Raw genomic sequence first — 22,304 nt, 5'->3', positions numbered from 1 at the left:
CAGAATTTTAAAATTTCAGGGGAAAAGAAGTGTATCTGATGTAACAGGTATAGCCTATAAAAATGACCAGCCAAGCTTGTAAATTCAAGCCAATACTCGCAGTTTCTGTGCATCAAGCATAACAGAAGTTTTGCATGGAAAAAAGTACACTACTTTTTGCCCATCACAGCCCAGCAGACCAGGTAACACTGACAACTCAAGCCCAGAGAACCGGTTTTCCAACACAGTCATGTTTTCATTTTATATTTGGCAATCAATGATTAATCCTGAATTATTAAAACCAGGTTCCTCACATGCATTCTTTTTAAATGTAGCAGATCAAGTCAGGTTTCCAATATAAATCTTCAGGTCATGGATTAAATAATACTTAATCTTACCCATTTTTAAAATTGAAAATAATAAGAGAGAGGGAGGGAAATGGATTACTAAATCTGGACGGTGATGATGTCATAGGCCATCTGAGTGTGGTTTATGGAAACATCAGAATACTTGACTGAATTATAGTTTTGCAATCAAGGCATCCTTTTCCATTATCCTATATATTATTCTCACTGTTAAAATGTCATCAATGTGTTATTCTCACTGTTCCTATGAACATCAGTCACTGAAGCAATATTTTCCTCAACAGATGTCCTAGAAGCACCATATATGTTAGATGTTAACTACAGCCCTCTGCCACATGATAACACTCTGTTATCTTTTGCTCACAAGGCAACCGAGGAATTGGTTTAAAATTCACAATACCCTGATATTTTCCGTTGCATTTTCACTGCATTTGAAATAACTCTGGCTGTATTTTTTGTGCAATTTTATGTATGTATTTATTCTTGATTACTATGTTTAAAGCAATAGTAAAGAAGGCAAAAATCCTCAAAGACTGTAAACCAACCTGGGCTGTAATGCTCTTCCAATATTAATCCCCCTCTCTCCATAGCATCCCCAAAAGCCAAGTACAAATACAATAATCCAAGCCTTCTATGATCTTCACATGCAACAAACCTGAGTGTCTGGACAAAAACATATATGGAGGGATGTTCAATGCTCATTACTTCAAAATCACTAACACAAGTTTTTCCTTCCAATTTGGCTTCATATTTAAACAGACAACCAAGTCTTTTATGCCCTACCCTAAATCACAGTAGTATTAAGATTCTAATGAAAATAAAAAGGGATGGTAAACATGTTGCTTTTACAAAACAAGTGAAAAATGTCTGAATAGATTTTGCTGAATTTAAACAGTCATCTTTGACATGAGACCAAATACAGAAAATTTACAGCAAACCAGTTTATTTAGCAAGGTTATCAGCCATGGAAGAAAGTGTTGTTTCATCTATATCAGTTTGTGTTTACATAAGTACTTCTCTGCCTCACTCTTACAGTATTATCCGACCCTATTTTACATTAATCAGTGCAGGTAGCAAAGAAAGAGGCACTTTGCCATTCAACCGTGTGCTCATTGTAAAAGCTGCCATAGTATTTGAGAACCCCTAGGTTTTTCCTCTTCATGTAAACAAAAGGAAACATGACACAAGTTTAGAAACTGACGGTGATGAACAAGCACCTCAGACTCTTTTGAAACTACAGACCTTCTGTCCAGGGCACCTGGGCCAAACCCAGAGCAACTTATAACGTGGTTTCACTTGGGCTGTTTTAGTTGTACTATGAATAAAACTGTACTTTGACTGATCAAATGAAAACAGAGCAGGAAACAACGAACATTCCAGTTTGATTACGATCATTATTTTTATAACCTCACTTTTCTCAATTGTCGAATGCAATTTGGTAAAAACACTCTGTGAGAATTTCAGAGTTTAAAATATCACAAAGACAGTTCTGCATAAATTCTGTTAGAGGCTGTCTTAATTAGGAGTGACCTTATTCTCCTCACAAGTATCCAAAATGTACCCCCCAAGTGACTGACTCAGTGTACTTAATTCTGCCCAGTTCCCACAAGGTCAGAACTAAACAGCATATCATATATGGGCATTAGATTTCTACATACAAGCTACTAAAGTGAGACTTCTGGTTATTTAAGCACACTGACTTAGTACACTTTAAGGACAAAGTACATAAATACCTAGAAAGAAAGTACGGGCAACTGACCATGTACTTTATGTAGATTGTTGGTTAGAACTAGTATTTTATTAAGTTTAACTTCTCTGTCATGTTTCCAGTGGTTTTAACTTACAATTGTGCAGAGATGCCAAGGAAACCTTTTGCAAGTAAAGGACATGACAGTGACATAAATAGTTCACTATATCAGTAAAGAATATTGCCCAGCCTAAGATATGGACCAAAAGTTATGATTATTGGAAACCATTAAAACCCATGGGAGTCTCTATGCGTGAGCAAAATCTGAACAAAATTTTTGAGGATTGGTGCACCGTTCATCTCTCTCTGAAATCATTGAGCAAAATGAATTGTGAGTTTTTCTTTAGAGGTTATGCAACAACAATAATTTACATCTTTACAGGCTACTATACAAATATTAGCTAATAAAGTACATATTCAGATTGCTGTGGTGGTAATAAGGAGACAAATCAGTTGATGTAATTGGATTGGAATGCCCTACGCTGCTTTCAAGCACAGATGATTAGATTGCCCATGTGGCAGGATGACTGCTGGGCAGGTAGCCTCCTGTGCCAAAAGCTGGACCTTGTAAACAGCCCCTTAGGGTCTCCCCAGTCTGACAAAGCAAAAGAAGATCTATTCAGGATTCCCTGAAAAATACTGCTCCATAATGATTGAATAATAAGCCTTGGGCTAAAGGACTTCTGCAAGCATCTGAAAGAGAAGAAACGCAAACCACTGAAAATAAGCCACTGGGAAGGAAGCTATGACAGAGAAAATAATAGACTGGGAGAAATGACAGGAAAAGAGCAAGCAGGTAGGACAGAGAACAATGCAGCAGGGCAAATCCCAGGCGGCAATCACATGGATTACTGAGCAAGGTGTTCTATACACCTAGAAATAAAGCCATTGCAGGGAGCCTACACTGCAAATTAGGCAAGTTCAGGCCATTTAATACGGTGCCTGAGACAGTAAGTCACTTTTACAATGGCGGTATTAAATCATGATGACAACAAATCTAAATGAGAACAGCAAACAGAGGAAGGAAAAAAAATGGTGGCATACTAACATATGGAGAGGCTAAAGGAGAACAGAAGAAAGCAGAGCAGAAAAGGGGAACCAGATTACAGAAAGAAAAATATGCATTAAAAAAGCCCACAGTGGCTGATTCTAAATGGCACTTTTTAATTCTCTGGAAGCTGAAAAGAGCACATCTCAAAGACAGGATAAGATAATTCAGGGTTAGAAGGTTAGTATATGACTCCAACCTCCTACTCAAAGCAGGGTCATCTTCAAAGTTAGGTCTGGTTGCTCGGGGCCACGTCCAGTTGAGCTCTGAGTATCTCTGGGGATGGAGATCCCACAACCTACCAGCAACTTGTTCCAGTGCAGCACCATTCTCATTCTGAAAATATTTTCCTTATGTCTAAATGAGATTTCTCCTGCTGCAGCTTGTGTCTATTGCCTCTTGTCTTTCTGCCGTGCCCTTCTGAGAAGACGTTGACTCTATCTCCCATATTATCTTTCCACTGGGTGGAAGAAGACAGCAACTGGATCCTTCCTTCACCTACCAGAAGTCCTTTCCAGGTCAAATTAAACGAGCTCACTCGGTGTCTTTTCCTACTTCACGTGTTCCAGCCCCCTATACATCCTAGTGGTCCCCCACTGGACTCACTCTAGTTTGTCAATTAAATACTACCGAATAGTATAAAACAAAACAGCATTTTATGTTGTTATTGCTGTTTGGTTTTTTTTCTGCTTATAAGACACTTTCATAATTTCCCAAAATCAAAGCATTCAAATAATGACAAACAAATCTCTACAACTCTGGAATATGGAAGGTAAAATACTAATTCCCTTATCCATGAGTAAGGAAATATGTCACAAAGAACATGGAAAGTTTTGTTCAGTGTCCCACAGAAAACAAAATCCAAGACTGCAGAACCCTTTTTCCTCATTTAATGAAGTTTGTATTTTCACTTTGATTTTCAAGTATTTCAGTGCTGGTGAGGATACAACTGAACTCCAAAATTCCCACGTACCATACTTCACAAAAAGCTATTATTTTCTCATGACATTCAATAAAAATATTTTATTAGCTCCTTTTAAAGAAAGAAAATTACTTACTGCCTTCCCATGTACAGTGTAAGAGATTCAATGCCCCCTCTACTCTTTTCCAGTGTTGAAGATGAAAGAAAGCGTATGCTATTGCTTCACTGTCCCCTCTCTTCAGAATATGTTCAGGGGGCAGAATTAAGCTTTTCATTTCTAGTAGATACTGCAATAAAAAAGCAGAGCACAATTATTTCAGAGGTAATAAAAAACACAAAAAGCTGCCTGCGATTCTACAATGCACACTGGAAGGTCTATTTCCCTAAAGGACTTTCCCTCATAAGTGTTTCATCAAATGTGTAACATCACCAACTGCACTTGAAGATAATTATTGAATTATTCCCAGAGACTAAGATATGCTGACAGATGGTTAATGTTCTGCTCTTCAGCTGTAGTAGGGGGACTATAGAGAATTTCAAAATGAGATGTCTCTCTTATCAAAGGAGACGGAAAAAAGGGCTCAAAGCAGAAAAGAGATTCTAATTGCAAAAGCTTTTTAATTAAAAGTCTTTATAATGAAGACATTAAGCGGTTTGAAGCCCATAGTCTTTCTATAAGGAAACACACAGTACTCATAGTTTGCACACAGGTTGCTTTACTGCGTTGTCATCAACTGGTTGCTAGGTCTATGAACATGCAAGGCTTGCAGCCAGGTAAGTAGCTACCAACAAGTTACAAAGCAAAAAAAAGGTACAAAATGTAAAAAATACCCGATTTCCAGAAAAAAAAAGTATTGGATGCTTAAGCTTGCTACTTGAAATACTTATTGAAAATGGTATTAAAATGAAAAACACCACTGACTAAACCCACAAGCAATTCTTCCTGTTACTGGATCCCTCATAACAGAAGAGGATGAAACAGACAGAGGGTTCATGCCATGGGAGAAGACAGAGGTCCTGGCCTTTTTCCTCCTTCCCCAGCCCATGAACTAGACCACTACCAGTTCAGCAGACATTATCACTGATGCTACTACATTCCAGTTAGTGGAGGGGAAAGATACAGCGGAGGGGAAAGACACATCACTTGCTGGCATGCTTTACAGGGAAAGGGAAAGGCATGACAGACAGAAATCACAGGCTGCCAAATCAACTCCTGTTTGTCAGTTCGCCTTTGAGAAGGGTAACATTTCCCAGCTGTACACTGACTGCTCTTCAATAGCATAAGGAAACTGTCGCTCTTTTCCAGGATGCCCAAGAGCAAACGTTCTCACCACCAGACTATTTAAGTTAACACAAGAGGCAGCAGGTGAGTCAGGCAGTAGGCTTCAACACAAGGTTCAGAAAGGAAAGTTTTGGTTAATCATTGGCAAAAAGAAAGTGAGCACATAGACCCTCCACTTCATTGAGGTCTCTGTGCCTACACACTGGTCTTCACTTTGGTCTGGAAGAAGGAGGTCTGCAGGAGCCAGGACTGAGCAGGCACCCAAGAGAAGGCACTTGACGCCAGAGGTGTAACAGAGGTGTGCGTGGTGTTAAACTTCCGCAGCTCCTCTTAAATGCTGACTTCTGTGAAGGGGGGACTGCAGGGCATGCTTAAGCACCCGCTCAGTGTGTGAGCTGGTGCAGAAAAGAGGAGAAAAGAGGGCAAAAGAAATACACGAAAACTGAAAATCAGCCTTGGGGAAAGGAAGAGGAAAGGCCAGAGGGAACCGAGCTCAAATAGCATGATGGCACGGAGTCACCCCTTCTCCTGAAGAAGCCTGGAAGGATATAGCAAACAGGTAAAGGATTTGAAGAGACCATGATCAAAGCAGAGAACTGTCAACCCTGGGACGTAGATAAATACTTCACAGAGGAAAGAGAAATTATGTGTGTTTCTGATGCAGGTAACAGCATTAAAGGAGGAGAAACTGAATTAGCAGTTGGAGTAATATGTGTGAGACTTGGATTTTCTCTAAAGCCTTTCAGAAAAATTTGAGAGCACTACAGAGCAAGTGGATTAATGGAAGAAGCTGCAATTCAGTAGGCAGGACAGGGGATTAGAGTGACAGAGAGAACAGAATAAAAAGCTGACAAGAGGCAGGGAACTGCCAGGCTTACAGAGATACAGCAAATGTTCTTATTCACTGCCCTAATGAATGTGCCACCCTTTTAAAATCACACATTGTATCTGTTGAGCAGAATGGAATACAGCTGCAAAAGCTGCAGTTTTCGATCTGTTTTATTAATTGAGAACGTAAGTCTTATTTCCATATTCCAAAAGTAAATGAGAAAGTAAGTTCTCAATATTTAAATATTTCAATCAAAGGAAAAAAACCCAACCCCAAAGCATGTCACTATTTGTAGGAAAAGAATAACCAGAAAGGCATGTCCTATTTCGAGGAGTGTTGAGATAAAAACATGTTATTTTGATTCTTATGTACAGCTTGTTATCAGTGATTAAAAACAAATCAAGTGGAAATACCACATGGAAGGATATATCTTGACACTTGCAAATCATTCTTAGTCCTCACTCAGTTGTGTTGTTCAGTCTGCATTTTTCTCAGTTTCAGAAAGAAAAAACTATTTTTAAAAGTTCCTCAGATCAAAGATGTGAAACACTCCTCCCTCATTACTCTATCACAGCTACTTTCCCAAACAAAAAGTCCATAATCTGGTTTGGTGATATTCAAGAAGACCCACGCACAAAGTTGATGGATGGCTCAAGTCTCATTTGGGCTTCATAATAGTTTTTGTTTTACGCACAAAGGTCAGCCCCACCTTTTGGGCATACAAGCTGTCAATGAATTTATTCTGGAGGTATTTCCAGCAGGAATGTTAATTGCACACAGCCCCAGAGAGACCTCGTCTGGAACACCTGTACAGTTCTCATCAGGCACTTTCAGAAACGTAAAGATCAAATTCCACAAGTACAGAATAGAGCTAATCAAAGAAATGGTAAGCCTGTTTTGCAAGAGGGCACTTGAAAGTCTCCATCTGTTTAACTTTTCTAAATAGAGGTAAGGGGTATCAAAAAAGTACCTAGCTGTAGGTAGGGCTTGATTATTACGGAAGGAGTGATATGACTGTCCACGAAAATGAGGATGGTCTTGACGTCCTAGAGTATCATACCCATTCATGCATTGCTGTATTTTCAAGGAGAGTTCAAGAGCGCAGAGGGCATTCAGGTTCCTGGAGGTTTGGCTGACAGGGCTCAGAGTCTACCTGAAGATAGCACAGCCAAGGGCAGCCCCCTCTTATGGTAACTGCAGGCTACTGGCACCCAGATACTCGACAGGCAGGACCGAGTCCCAGCAATCTCCTGGGTTTCTAGCAGATTGTCCATTAAATCATCACAGTCCCCCTGAAACATTTTGGATTGGACAAGGAGGCAAATTCCAGTGAAATGAAATTAAATTAAAAAAAAACAATCATTCTTCAAAAACTACCCAATAAGTTGCAGTCCTCATGCTGCCCATATAATGTGTGAGTCACAGTCCTGATGGACTTCTGTGTGCAACAAGTACCTTCAGCTCTTGGGAAAAAACAGCCAAAAGACATCTGATTATAGTTTCCAAGAGGCTGCTACCAAAGATACTACACTAGACAGGTACAGTCTTCTCTTCAGCCACCAAAGACTTCAGGGTGGGAATCTGACTATTTATATCTCAACATTTCCAAAGGCCTCAGTCCAGAGCACAGCCCTTGTTCTTACAGGACTAATATGGACACAAGATCCTAATATACCACCACCAAGTATGAACTTAATCTGGCTTTACAAGCAAACAACCTACACCTCTTGACAGAACCCCTATTAACTGTAACTCCCGATACACTGTCATCCTTTCAGATTCAACTATGATCTTTAAAATTTAAGTAATAAAACTTCACTACCTTTTCAATACTTTGAATACACAGGGAAGACAGGAGCCCAAAGTCATCCTGACAGGGCTCTGAACCAAGGTGTGGTTCCACTTTGGAAAGTCAAGTAACAGACTGAATAAAAAATTTAGCAAAGAGCTAACCATCATGGAGGAAATGGAGATGGCAAGCCCAGCACATCTCCAACTGCATTTGTTTTTCAATGAGGACTGAAGAAGTTTAACTAGAACAGGAAATGGCACATCACCACCATCTGGGGTTATCATGTTCCTTTAAAAAAGGAATCAGCTCAGAAAAGACAGTGTAGAAAATGTCAGCCAGAATGACCCAGTCTTAATCAAGTTATAAGTGAAAACTAAAGTTGCACAATGATTTCTGTCATTAACAGATGGCTCAGTCAGCCCTTCTCCACTGCATTGTTTTGGCTTGGATTTTTCTGGTTGTCCTTTTTGTTTTTCTAGTCTCTCTCTTCTCTCACACCAAACTTTTTCCTGTCAACCCCCTGAAATTTCGGAGTTACAAAAGTCTAACGGTGCTTCCACAGAGGTCTTCTATGCTGGTTACATTACGTTGTGATAGATATTGCTCAGCTATGGCCACTCTGTACACTTATGGGAATATGCCTTTTAACGAGCATTTGGAGGATGACAGTGGACCTTGTACACATGAATTGCAACATGGTAGAGTTTATATTTCCCTTACTTGATTGAATATACATTATTTATTTCATCATACTGACAGCACTCTGGCTCCTAATTCTCCTCTGCTGGGAGTGCTTTTAACATTCCACATTAATGAGCTACTTCAGTGCCCTTTTATAAAATAAATCAACCTATCTCAGGCAGGTTTCCTTCTTTTCCTCAACTGTGCAATTTGCCTCTGAAATTACAGCTCAGGACGCAAATAGGCAATAGTCACTCCTGCACCTGTGACAGCATCCCTCCAGGCCAGAATATGAGAATTTAACACTGTTTGAACAGGAACTCTCCTCCTCCCAGCAGGATGAACAGCACAAGCTTAAAACAGTTACAAAATACTGGTTTCTACATGCCCAGAGAAGCCACTTTTAGGTCACCTTATGAGTTCTCATTGGATTGATGGTAATTAAGAAGTTTGGCCTTTTTGCTGGAGATAGGAAAACAAATCACCATTTCACTGAACAGTTAAAAACTCTCTTAAACATGTCTGGAATAGTTTCTCTGTAATATCATGGGGTGTGTGGAACAGACTCATTTCCCATGGTATATGAATTTGTTTGCATTATTTGTTTCTATTAGCAACTACAACTTACTAGAAACCACACAAGCATACAGACAGACACAGTTCTTATTAAAAAAATTTAAAGTAAGAAAGAAATGAGAAGGGATGAAATGGAGAACAGATAAGTCTTTGAAAGTGTTTAAGTCAATTATTTGTTATATCTTTTTAAGAAACTGTTTACATGCAAAATTGGCATTTCTTAACGTAATATCAATGTTTAAGTTGTCTGATTTAAATGCAGCAAACTTCAGCAGGCACTCTCTTTAAATCAACTCAGCCCCTGGCTTACATAGCAAATCCATACAACCGTGTGCTGAGCACACTTTTGACTCACTTTTAACAACTAGATATATGGACCATCATATGTTTTCTCTTCCTTTTGACTTTACTGAATAGCTCATGTCTCACAGATCACAGAAAAGAGGGGGGGCTTTTCAGGAGGAATTTGAATGCAGGGAGGGAGCCTTGCAAATCAGTTCAGAAAGGGTGTTCCACAATTGAGGAATGTCCCAGATACAGCTGGGGCACTTTATCAGCGTTAGCTTGGGATAGTTGCATTACATATAAGTGGGGAAGCTCCAAACACAACTTATAAATAATACTGATGAAGTCTGGTGTGTGTATTCTCCATGACACAGGATGTACTACACTCTTTTCCATACAAAACCCTCCGGAATTACAGTGATACCCCAACTGTTTCAGTGGCAATAAAATCCTTTTTGTTTAACTCTTAAATTTTTGAGCAGCATGTTGTCAGACAGCGTCAGCACATTTCCTTGGGACCAAAACTCCATGGTGCACGGCACTACACTAAAACAAAAGGATACCAGTCTATAGAATCTCATTTAAGACAAAGATGGTTGAAAAAAATATTCAGAAAAATCTTCACAAACAAGTGATATAATTTGTTGTGATTCTTCTCACAGTGAAACTAATTCACAGTTCTTTGCTTTGTTCTCTTTCCTGCTGTACTGCTGACTCCAATCTGCTACTGGTTATGTTTTTCTCCTACTAAAAAGAACCCTGAAAACTCTCTGCCTGGTGAAGTGCTTTCTTTTTACATGGGCAATCTCTGACGAAGTATAAAGCTGCAATTTGCTGTAGCTGAGTTGTTTCAGTAACATAAACAAGACAAACTGCAGAGACGTAATATCTTTTATCAGATATTTTTCTGGTACAGCTTAAAAAATTAAGCCACTTTGAAGCACATAAATCTTTTTACAGGTAAGACACCTTCAGAATGAGAACTCTTGATCAGTTTGACATTGCTTCCATTTTTGCTGCAGTAAAGAAGGAGACCACAGTTGACACACCTGAGCTGGCCTTACCCTGCACAGCTCAGCTTCCAGAAACAGCACAGCCAGGTCAGCTGCCCAGCTCCCTGGAGAGATCTGGCAGGCTGCGCTGAGCTCTGTATTGCCTTTGTTCAATTAAACCAAATTCTGATACTCCACGTGTCATATCTTGATTCCAGCGTATTGCAAAACCAATGTGAATTTATCAACCATGGCTGAGAGTTAATGGACTGATCTCTGGGAATTAAATTGTCATTGAAACGTACTAAAAAATGGAAGAAGAGATCTGTGTCAAAAGAAGGTTATTTGCTGGAAGGGTGGCTGCCTGAAGAAAGAGTCGGCCATACTAGGTCTCTGTAAAAGGCATTTTTGTGCAGACAGAAAACAAAACCCAAGGTGATGCATAGTCATCTAGAATCAAAAAAAGTGGGTGCCAACCCCTTCATGACATACATACTGAGAGGACACCCAGAACCATGCATACACACTGGTTTCTACGTGGAAGGTAGGTGTTTTTGCAGGGTTTCTCACCTCTATGTAAAGATGGAAATCTGGGACTTTTTAACTGCTTCTTCTTAAGGGATTCCTACATCTTCAGATTACATTCAAAAGAAAGTATAAGAAGTATATTTGACCTCTGCAACATCACTATGGAACACTGGACTGCAATCTGGCCATAATCTCCTAGGGAAAAACCAGCAGCATTGTAAGAATCCCATGGTTGTTTTACACAAACCTGCAATAATTCACAACGGGAGACCCAGTCTCCCTTTCTTGCTTAATCCAGCTCAGCAGCATCTCTCCATGTGTTCAGAGTTTGTTCCCTGCATTCCATTTGTGTCAGAATCTCATTAGCAAAAATCTGCTATTTCCAGTTAAATGTCTTGAAAATGCATACCCAGTAATAACTTTTTTAATGTGATAATTATAAATTTTAATAATTTTCACTGAAAATGGTAAAATCTCATTTTGAGACAAACCAGAAACATATTGAACCATTTTTTTTTCTCTTAAATAGTGCAGTTCCCTGCTTTCAAGGCTTCTGCTGGAAACTCTGCGAAGGCTTTAAATCATTTGTCACCTTTGTAACTTATTTCTTCCTCAGTCTGAACAAGCGATTCATGAATCTTTAAATGCTAAAGAAGCTCTGAAGACATATTAGTTTTGTGGCACTGTTAGATTTCTTGTGATGCTGCTTGCTAAAACTTATCTCCATTTCGTTAAGAACAAATTGGATAGGACTTCAATCATAATTGAGTGGAAACTGAGTTGTAATATCCATACTGTGCATAAAATTATAACAAAAAATATATTTTTGCCACCTTAATATCCTTTAGCTAATAGCAGAAAGCATAAGTGTGAAAGCAGCAGTGCTGGGTTTAATCTGTATTAGGATGCACTGTTTTAATGTTAAAATATGAACTAAAAAAACCTGGAGTCTGCTCCCATTACTACCTTGTTATCCGGATACATTATATGTTTCACAAAATGACAGACTTTGAAAAACTGAGGGAATCAATTAACAGTGTGAACTGACTGAAAAACTCAGGAACTTAAGTGAGGAAGAGGACTGGAATATCTTTATAACTAAAGTACCTAAAATAACACACAATCTGCATTTCATACATGGGGATACTTGTCAGAAAGGAGATTCAGCCTTGTATTGAACAACCACAGAAACAGAAGCTGGCTAGTGAGAAGGAGGTCACAAAGTGACAAATGAAATTACTGATCTACAAGAAAAGCAGGCTCTTGGAAGTCTGGAATTGCAGCGGTTATGGAGCAACTGCCACAACTTACGGTAAGGTAGATTTTGCAAAGGAAGTCAAACCAAAGAAGAGCAAGCTCTTAGGTATAAACAGAAAAAGAACAAGCAAAAAGGTAATAAATGAAGACTTAGCCTCAGTTTCATGTCAGTGCAGAGCATGGAGACAACAGCAGGATGGACACATTAGGAGCATGTACAGAAGTGGAGGCCACTACAGCCAATGATCTCTGGCCCTGAACAGTGAATGAACCAGTCCCAGAAATGGCCAGACTACTGTAACTGACTTAAAATAAAAAGATCCCTACTCAGAATCAAGTGATACAGTAATGCGAGAAGTAAATGCCATGCCATTCATTTAAAGAGGAGGGAAACAATATGTGTTACTATGGAATCATTAGTATGCAAACTGTTAAAAAAGATTTTGATGGAAAGAATTATTGAAACCATGGTGGTAAGTGAGGAAAACGGAACAGGGTCCCAAGGATTGCTCATGACAGGCTAAACTGATATCTTTGCTTGGCAAGATAGGTAATGTTTTAGACAGCAAGGACAGAATACTCTAACTGGGCTTCAGTAAAACATTCAGAAAAGTTCACCCAGCACAGGATTGGAATAGAGAGTTAAACAGGCAATCAGGCAGAAGAGCAATATCAATGGTTGTGTTGGTGCAAGAACCATTGGGATGGAAGAAAGTAAACAGAGTTCCACATAAGCAGTCCTGGAACCAAACTTTGTTTAATATTTTCATTTTATAGCTTGGCATAAAAATAGAAGATCAGCTAATAATACAAAGGGACTCATCTCACCTAAATCTTGTTGTCTAAAAATCAGGCTTTTACTGGAAAATAGTTGCTCCTTTCATAGTCAATGTAGAAACAGGCACCTCGGAGGAAAAGTCTGTCTAGAGATGTCTAAGATAGTTCCTTCTTTCCACTGCCTGTAGAGGAAGTCTAGATGATTTTATTAAACAAACAGTCTAACTTTCATATAGCTAAACCATGCTATTCAGCGGTTGGCATAACAGATACAGCTCATACAGAAAATATTTAATTCCTGCAATGCATGAGAATGAACTTTCTGCAATCCATGTGTATATATGGGAGAGGTTTTGGTTTTATCTTCATCTGACTTGGTATTCAGCTGTACCTAATGGATAGGCTCCCTGCATTAACACGCACTAGTGTTCTGCTATCCAGTGGAGGCTGTTTACTTTCAAAGGGCAATACTGGTCCAAAGGTTTGTGGGGTGAATTTCAGAGGCAGATCTCCAAGGGCCAAAAACATCTGCCTCTAGTTTGCCTTTACAATGAACTTACAAACTGCAATGCTAAATATCAGGTGATGAAATAATAAAATACATTAGTCTCTAGTAGCCCCTGGGCAAGATTCTTACTGCCGAGATACATATCTAGAGAGGGGATTAGGGAATTAGAACATAAATCCCTTTTCTTACTTTGTAGTTCTCAGAATTCTTCATCTCTGAGCTTTACATTCTCAGAACTTAATGACAGGGTGCTGCATAAGGAATTACTAATGCAACTTATATGAAGCGCACCATGAACTCCAAACACAGGTTCCTTTGTATAGTATGCCAAAAACATATTCTTACATGTAATCATCAAAACAAATAAAACATGCTATTTTGACCTAGAAGATCTTTTAGGGCTATTTGGTAAATAATAATCTGTCTTTATGTATGGTTCTATCCTGCAGCGTAGCATTTGGTGGCATCTACTACTGCAATCCACCATGTAATTGTTGCTCACCTAGAGGACTCACTTCAGCTAAAATTTCAAGTTGCATGGTCCAGAGCAGAGGACATTGAATACGAAATACCAAACAAAACCACTGTGCATACTATCAGCTTCTTTCCCTTCCCATTGTTTTCTCCCCTTTCCACAACATCACTTGTTAATCTAACACAGAAATCAGGAGTGAGGTCCTCAGCAGTGTTAAAGCTACAACAATGCTTTCTCCATACTCACTTTTGGCACATGTGGATTAAATTCTACTGCTCTGTGAATAGCTTCTACTGCATTCATCTCTGCAGTGCTCAGCCCTCGCCTTGAGGCAGCCTCTGGAGAAAATCTACAAAAGCAAAGAAACAAACACATTTGGTCAGAAATGCTAGTAAGAAAAAGCCAGAAAATGAATCTAGAACACGGGCCCACATAACCAAACTGAGTCAATTTCCTATGCTCTCCAAACTTCCATAGCAAGTGGAAACTCTGAGTGATCTATTACATCATGGCCAATGAAAATCCCAGCAGAAGTGGAAAGCCTGTTTGTATCTAATCACGGCAGAAAGTCAGTTCAAACAGTCCTTTCTCTGTCACTAACCTAAATTTGCTCTAGGTAGCTTGCTAAGGGGCATATTCAAGACTGAAGTTGCAGAAAAAAGAAAAGAAAAAAATACCACAACAATGCCAAATTATTGTTGGAGGGTTTCTGTTAAAAACAGGTTTGGGGAGGTTTTAGGGAGGTTCCCAACCCAATGCCCCTGGGTCAGGTTGGGATAGAAGCACGATGCAGCAGCAGTAGCGGGTGGTCTACTGGCCGCAGCACCATTGAGGGTAGCATGCCCAAACTGTGGGCAAATCATCTGCCCCAGTGAATGAAAAACCAGACCATGCAATCTCTTTCTCACCTCACACCCCACGGCTAACTCCAGAGCTGTACTTGGCAGGCAGACACCACAGGGAAAGCTGTGACAACCTTAGCCCTGCCCTCCCAAGCTGGAGTCGCTGTGTAGGGAGGAAAGATGTTGCAGTAGGTACTGGCGATCTACAGGATAAAAAGAATGAAAGAAAATTACTTAGATCTTGATGTGTACATACACTTTAAAAGCAAAAACTGTCAGGATGTCAGTCAAGAAAATGGCTTTCCACTCTACTTGCTTTCCAACTTTAGGGAGGCATTCGACCCTCAGGTGCACAGACACAACTCTGCCTGGGATTTGTGTGAAGGCATCTGAGAGCAGAATCGGGATTTTTGAGCTTCATCTCACAAGGAGCTGAGCACCCTTTCAGAGTGGCCAGTGCTCTCAAGTCCACAGGCACGAAGTAGATGTGCTCAGCACCTTGGAAGGTTGAGACCCAGGAGAAAACCATAACAGGAATGAGCAGACATCTGTGTCTCTAAAAATATGAACGTCATCTACCTCTCAGAATCCCTGACATAGTAATGCTAAATCCACCTGCCGCTATTTAAGTAGATGAGAAGTCTTCTGACAGCACTGGTAAAATGACATTGCTACCCGTGCATCCGTATTTATTTATTACCTTCTTGTGGTCTGGTTTACACAAAGTTGAAGAGGTTCAGCCACACAACACCTTTTAGTTGCATCTTCATTTTACTATCTAGGAAGCCAAAGCTCACCAAGACAGTATATGTAAAACTGAAACAAGAATTGAATTTATGCTATTTCTCTTCTTTTCTTCTTCTGTAATATTTGAAGTGCAATGTTTGATCACTGCAAATTTTTCTGATATATATAAAGTCATTTTATGAATTTACGGCAGGACTGAATTCTCCTGCTAACCCAGCAGATTGTTAGGGTGTGGGCTCAGCTAAGAGAAATCTTGAGTTAAATCAGGAATTTTGCTGGACAGTGGTTCTTATGCACTTACTTGTCAGAGACAGCTCTGGCTTTGAGCAATGCAGCTGTGTAACATATTGTTGCTGATTTTGGTAAGCTTATATCTGTTGAAAAGAAAGAAAAAAGTAAACATCTGACAATGTAAAAGTCTGCAGAAAGAAAAGTGTTTGATCGATACTTCTGAGTATGCATGGCATACGCAAATATATTACATGAATTCAGAACACTTTCTGATCTTGGGGCTTATACTCCCATGTCACATGGATTTTTAAATTTCCACCCAATATACAGGCTTTAAAAACCTGTGTTAATGACCACTGGAACGTCTACTTATGCAGCAACTGAGTTCATTAGAGAACTAATTCAAAGAGTGACATGATAGAGACATAACAAAAGAATTCGTTACTTCATACATAAATGTATAGGTAACCTGGAATACATGAATTTTTCCATAGTTAACGAAACATCTAAGTAATAGCTGAGGGCTATCTTATTCACTCCTCTTGTTTTCACTCAGAAGCAGTTGTCTAATTTGAATACATGGCAGCAATACAAGTTAAGACAGCTATTTAAGTAATAATAGATTTGACTTGCAAGCAAGCAAACATTAGATTTATTGCAGTTAAAGATCAACAGTAAAATAAGTTCTCTTAAGAAAATCTTGGACCAAAATATTCACCAGTCTCTGGTCATTTTATGTTGTTCCAAAGACACGCAGGAGCCATAAACCTAACTTAATCCATTAGTTCAAATTAATTTATACCTGTTCTCTACCAGTGGATTGGCACAAAGCGTCCAAAAGGTAGAGAGAAATGATGCTTAAGAGAACTGAGTTATAGATTTGTTTCCACTGTTACAGAGAATTGACTTCCACACTAGTGATCTACCCAGCAGACACATATTATATAGTGACTGAAATATTACAGCATAAAAAAGTTAAAGATTACAGCTAAATGGGAAAAAAAATAAAAGCAACAACTCCCACTAAAGGCTGGATTCTGCAAACACTTCTACACACTGCAATATTACAATATTATAGCTTCTTATAGTAAATAACAAATACACAGCATAGTAAACACAAGGCACTTCACAGTAAAAGTGAAGAGCAGCTAATCTGACTATTGTTCTAAGAAACTATCTACCCCTCAGTTTGTCATTAAAGTTGATTAGAAAGATGAAATTACCATAAAGCCAGGTAACTTTAGGGTTAAGAGAAACTTGTGATTTACTGAACTCCAGTGCCTTGCAAGACAGGGCTCCAAAAAGGAGTTAAAGAGGACAACCAAGTCATATCTCAGCAGTCACCATCCTCCACTTACTAACAACCAAGCAGAACATTGTTCTGTTAGACAGGAAACATTGACAGAATGACTGAGGCACTTTGAAAATGCTACCTGTTAAATCATCTCTATTGTCTTTTTATGCACTTGCACCTCACGTATGAGATGTAAAGATCTTGTTGGATGCTCCGCTATAATATATTCCAACTGTAATTTCACTGGAGTATGTAATTGTAGTTACTAAAGTAATTAAAATCAACAGCATGCAAAGCAGTCTGGGTGATAGATATGTTAATTACTCCACTAATAGTAGCTAGCTACAGAAACAGATGTGAGCACATCTTCAATCACAGGAGGAGAAAATATTTATAAGCACCTTCAAAACCCCTGCTTATACCAGCTTTTCCTTAACATTAGGAATTAAAAGTTATTTCCAGCAAACAGAAATACCTTTTTCAGAACATACTGGTCTCTGTCCTTCAGTATAAACCTTATTCATCAAATCATAAATGGAGTGAAAGGTAGAAGAATGGAAAAGGAAAAAGCAAACTAAGAAAACCAACGATGTGCTGTCATTTATAACGTTTTAAATTGGTCAACAGAATACCTTATTTTCCCCTTACCTGCAAGTGTTTCTCTGGGCCATGAAGCCACCATTACCTCACGGCAAATATCTTCCCTTGCACCAGTTCGAGTCTAGTAACATTGGTTCAGGATCTGACCATTACAAAATTTTGCATGAATGACACAGAACAAGATGTCTACCTAGAAGTCCCTGGAAATACATTTTCCCGGGCAAAAGGAAAACTTCATATAAAAGAGGACCAAGAAAAGAATGTTTGCCTGTACTTCTTCAAATAATGCAGAAAGAGCACCACTTTTCTATCTGTTTGAAGGAGCTGAAAACTAGGAGGAATCAAGAGGGTCTGGAGGACATAACTGATGTAGCAGAGGAAAAACAGTTGTTATGCCAATGAAAGCTGCTGGCTCGATTTCATCAAAGAAAGCAGGTATGCCAGCAAAAGCCAGAATGACATCAAGAAAATGGCAATTCAGCCATTAATACACAATCCATGAGGTTAAACAATGAGACCACTCAACACACAAAAAACCTCTAACAACATGTATAAAGGCTGCTTTCTGCATCAGATCATTGCTACTTGAGTGGAGAATGTTCAGTGGAAGTTGAATGGACCAAGTTGTGAGGATTATTACAATTCTTGACTAAGAGATTAAGATATTATACAGTAGGAACTGAGCTTGATACAGGATTAAATATACCAAAACAAAACACCATTATCACAAAAGAGCATCTTCTAGTATGTAGTAAGTGCTCCTGAGTTGGAAATATCTGTGCACATAGATTGCAGGATGATCCACAATGAACTGCTGGCATCTGTAAGGAAGGGAAATGTGGTGAGGTGAGGTAAAGCTCAGGTACACGACCTAAGTCATTCTCGCAGAAGAAATGGGATTTCTCAAGGAATTTTGTGTTCAAGCTGATCACCCATGGTCAAGAACAATAAAATCAAACAGAAAGACTGGATTTTTTTGTAACAATCCAAATGAAATAAAGTCTGAGAGAAGATACAACTGTTCCCTATGCATGCCCATAAGGAACACCAGGAAAGGAGGAGGGCTGCTTAGGTACAGGATAATGCTGGCACAAGAGTAAACAGTTCAGAATTAAACTTAGGCTAGAGATTAAAAGCAGGTTTCTGAGAAGTGGATTTTTGAGGCAGATTTCTAGGTAGAATAGTGGGGCAAACAAAATAGCTAATTCTAGGATGGAGCTTGTTCAGCTCATGGAAGGGGTAGTATCAATGTAGTGAATGCAACAGTGGGGGACCTAACTCACCCAGGAGGCCTCTTCCAGTACTATGCTCCTAATGATCAAGCAGCAATTATTTGAGGGTAATATCTATAGTCCCTTGGCAATGGAAGAAATACATACAAATGTTCATGTTTATGTTGCTGTGGAGATAGCTCTCGGTAGGTCCATGCCTGCTTCCCTCCAAAAGTGTTCTGCTTTTTGTTTGCTCCATAGTAGACCATAAGTATTTTGTTCTGCTATATTCTGGTCTGATCGCTACAATATTTCAAAATCCTCCTATTATTTAGGCTTCATCTCCAAAACTGGACCCTCGTATTTTAGAGAAAAGCATAAGACAATTACATCTAGTTACAACTTGAATTTAGCAAGGGAATCAAGTCTAAACTAGACCTAGGAGATACATCCTCTGTCAGGAACCAAAGTGAAGTTTTTCATAAATGACTGTGTCCAGCTCTGTGAGCCATCTGGCAAAATAACTTCACATATACTATTTCCCACCCTCCTGTGATTACTTCTGGAGCTCCCACAATGTGCTGAAAGATGTGACTGCTATTCTGTTGTCAAAACCATCATGACATTTTTGCCAAATAAGAACGGATGTGTCAATCTAAAAAAGGCTCTCCTTCTTCCTTATTGCTTGTATCTTTAAACCAAATACAAAATAGTCCAGACTTCATTTATGAACATATTCTTTTGTTTAGCCCCAGTCAGCTACGGAGAAGGTTAGGAAATGGAATTCTTACTGGTCATTTGCTTCATAAGTGGTTGCTTGTGAGAGTGAACTAATGGAATGATGCTATGGATATAGACTTGCAACCATAATATCACTACTTCTCTGATTCGAGATATCCAGCATATGCCATAGATCACCTACACAGGTCATGGGATCTATTGTTTTTATAAAATAGCAACTAAACCAAGAAATGATGAATCTAGATAAGGACTGCTGCAACATCCCCTATCCAAGTCATCAGAAGGCCCTAAACATGAAGTGACAGGCATGCTGCAATTATTTTAGTCATGATTAAAAGTAAAATCTAAGTCACTAATCAGAAATTATTCCCTATTTTGATCCCAAAGCATATGTTATTCCCAAGTCAACAATACAGATTCACATGGGCTTAATTTCATATAGTTGAATAGTCTTATCAACACTAATAGGACTTAAATATTTGCTGAAATAAGCTGTAGATCTGGGGCCATAATTTGCACAGTAAGATCCTTCCAGTCAAACTGCTAGCTCTTCTTCATATAGCACTGGAGAGAGTCTACATTAAGCTACTGGAATCATTCACATATTTCCAAATATGTAACTGAAAGTATACCGATAAACTGGAATAAGTAATGCAAAGAGGTAAAACAAAAAACAGTGGAATAGAGGACATGTATTGGGCTATGGCTTGGGGGTGAACCCCAGCTCTGATTTTCCGTAGAGTCTAAGTGATAGGCCAACACTTGCCCTGTCAGCAAAGAACTCCCCCAGTTCTCTGCACCTGCAGGCTGCATTGTCAGCTCTTGCACAGGTGGCAGGAAAAATTGCTTATGGGAAAGACTGAAAGCGCTCAAGCAAATAAATATGTGCAGGCTGGATCAGTGATGACAGAAGAGAGATGCAGTCATCTATAAAGACACAGACATTAAGGAAGAAAGTGAATTAAGCTCAAACAAATGGTTAAAAGCAAGAGTGATGGGATGGAATTCAATAAGGGAAAGTATGAACTGAACACCAGGGGAAGAACACTTTGTCAAAAAGATCTAATATCCTGTAGTATTATCTCCCATGAGAATAGTCATTGCATTTTTCCACAAAACGTGGTAGAAAACATGCTGGAGGGAGCAAAGCTATGAACACAATGATCTAACGCTTACTTTGTGCTTGCAAAACAAAGTGGTTCCGATTGTCTGTACTTTTGACATTCTTCCTCAGTGGCGGGAGACACCCCAATCAAACACAAACACATAGCCACTGTGTACGTTAAGGCCTGGATTTTGGTCCCCTGATAGGATAGGAAAAACATTTCAGCACAAACAAGAAGTGTTTATATTGCCATGACCACAACTAAAACTGACACTGGTCAGTTATGGAAAGATTTTGGAGGATCACTGCTGGTCGTAAACACTTATATGCAACTCTTGCTGAGACGCATATCTCAGTGACCAGGCAGGTGTCAGCCTCTTCGATTTGACCAAGTTCAATCCTAAATGCATATGGAGGGGAAGGAATAATTTCTCCTACAGGAGACTAGAAAAAGATTAGTGTGATTAGTTCAGACTTTTTGTGCTTTTGGGAAGCAGGACGAACAAAAAATCCCACAGAATCATATGGCAAAAAAAGAGACCAGATGGTACGAACAGGCACAGAACTGATGCAGAGACCTAGTTGAAGTGACAAGTGATTTTGACATGGAGGAAAGAAACTAGTTCTTCGAAGCAGAAGCTGAAAAAGATGTAATGGGAAAAAAGAGAAACTATTCTCTTGATACTGCTGTTACACAAACTGGAGATCTTACCTGATTTGAATCTCTCAGAGAAGGTTGACTAGGCTTTGGTTTTAATTAAAGGAACTTTCTCTCAAGGTCTCTCTTTCAAAGAAATAGAAGGATTATAAAATAGTGTGCAGAAGGTAATGCTTGCTTCCATACTGCCACTTGCTACTTCTTTAACCCAGAAGAAAACTCTTTCTTGCACTACCCAGTTAGCTCTACCAGGTATTACATTTCAAAATTACCAAACACAATCATTGCAAGTAATGAAACTGATGGAGTGGAGCTGTGATCTCAAATACATACATATACACAAAACCCCTGGAGACCACAGCTAATATAACTGAAGACTCTCTGCAATTAGTTCATCAATTTGCAACTCTGTACGAAAGGAATTGCCTTCAAGTTCAATGTAAATAGAATTTACCCATTTCCTAAGTCTGTAAAGACACGATGGAACTGGACAGAGGGGGAACAGAGAAAAAAGAGTAGTCCTGATTATGCTACATTTTAGAGAACTAATTTTGCTACATTAACCATTTGGATTTCACTAAGTTGAATGCATTCCAAGACAAAGACGACACTGTTTCTAAAGTGTTTGTTCAAAGGCCTGCATTTTTATTTGACACTAATTTAAAGTAGGATTCTTCGAAGTTAGCAATCACCTAGACCAGAATGAGACCTTTTGTATTTAAAAATCACTTTCTTTCTATGTATGCTTTGGTCTAAATTACCTTCTCAAGTGAACTCTGAATTTGGGATTCTGTCTACATGGTGACATAGTCTTTCTCCTTCTTTGCAAGGG

At 39.1% G+C, this 22,304-nt stretch overlaps 1 protein-coding gene across 6 annotated transcripts in view; it reads right to left on the bottom strand.

The window, feature by feature from the left end:
- ST7 (suppression of tumorigenicity 7) overlaps positions 1-22,304 on the bottom strand; it is a 152,173-nt gene that overhangs the window by 11,778 nt on the left and 118,091 nt on the right. For all 6 annotated transcript variants that reach the window (XM_054188787.1, XM_054188785.1, XM_054188783.1 and 3 more), the window contains 3 exons: positions 15,934-16,006; positions 14,290-14,392; positions 4,198-4,348 (listed from right to left, as the gene is read on the bottom strand). In XM_054188787.1, the coding sequence (XP_054044762.1) occupies positions 4,198-4,348; positions 14,290-14,392; positions 15,934-16,006 (327 nt within the window). The remainder of the gene's footprint in view (positions 1-4,197; positions 4,349-14,289; positions 14,393-15,933; positions 16,007-22,304) is intronic.

The sequence above is a fragment of the Rissa tridactyla genome, chromosome 1, assembly GCF_028500815.1.
Source record: "Rissa tridactyla isolate bRisTri1 chromosome 1, bRisTri1.patW.cur.20221130, whole genome shotgun sequence".
NCBI lineage: Eukaryota > Metazoa > Chordata > Aves > Charadriiformes > Laridae > Rissa > Rissa tridactyla.
Note: the sequence above shows the minus strand (reverse complement) of the source record. Positions and strands in the feature narration are given on the sequence as shown.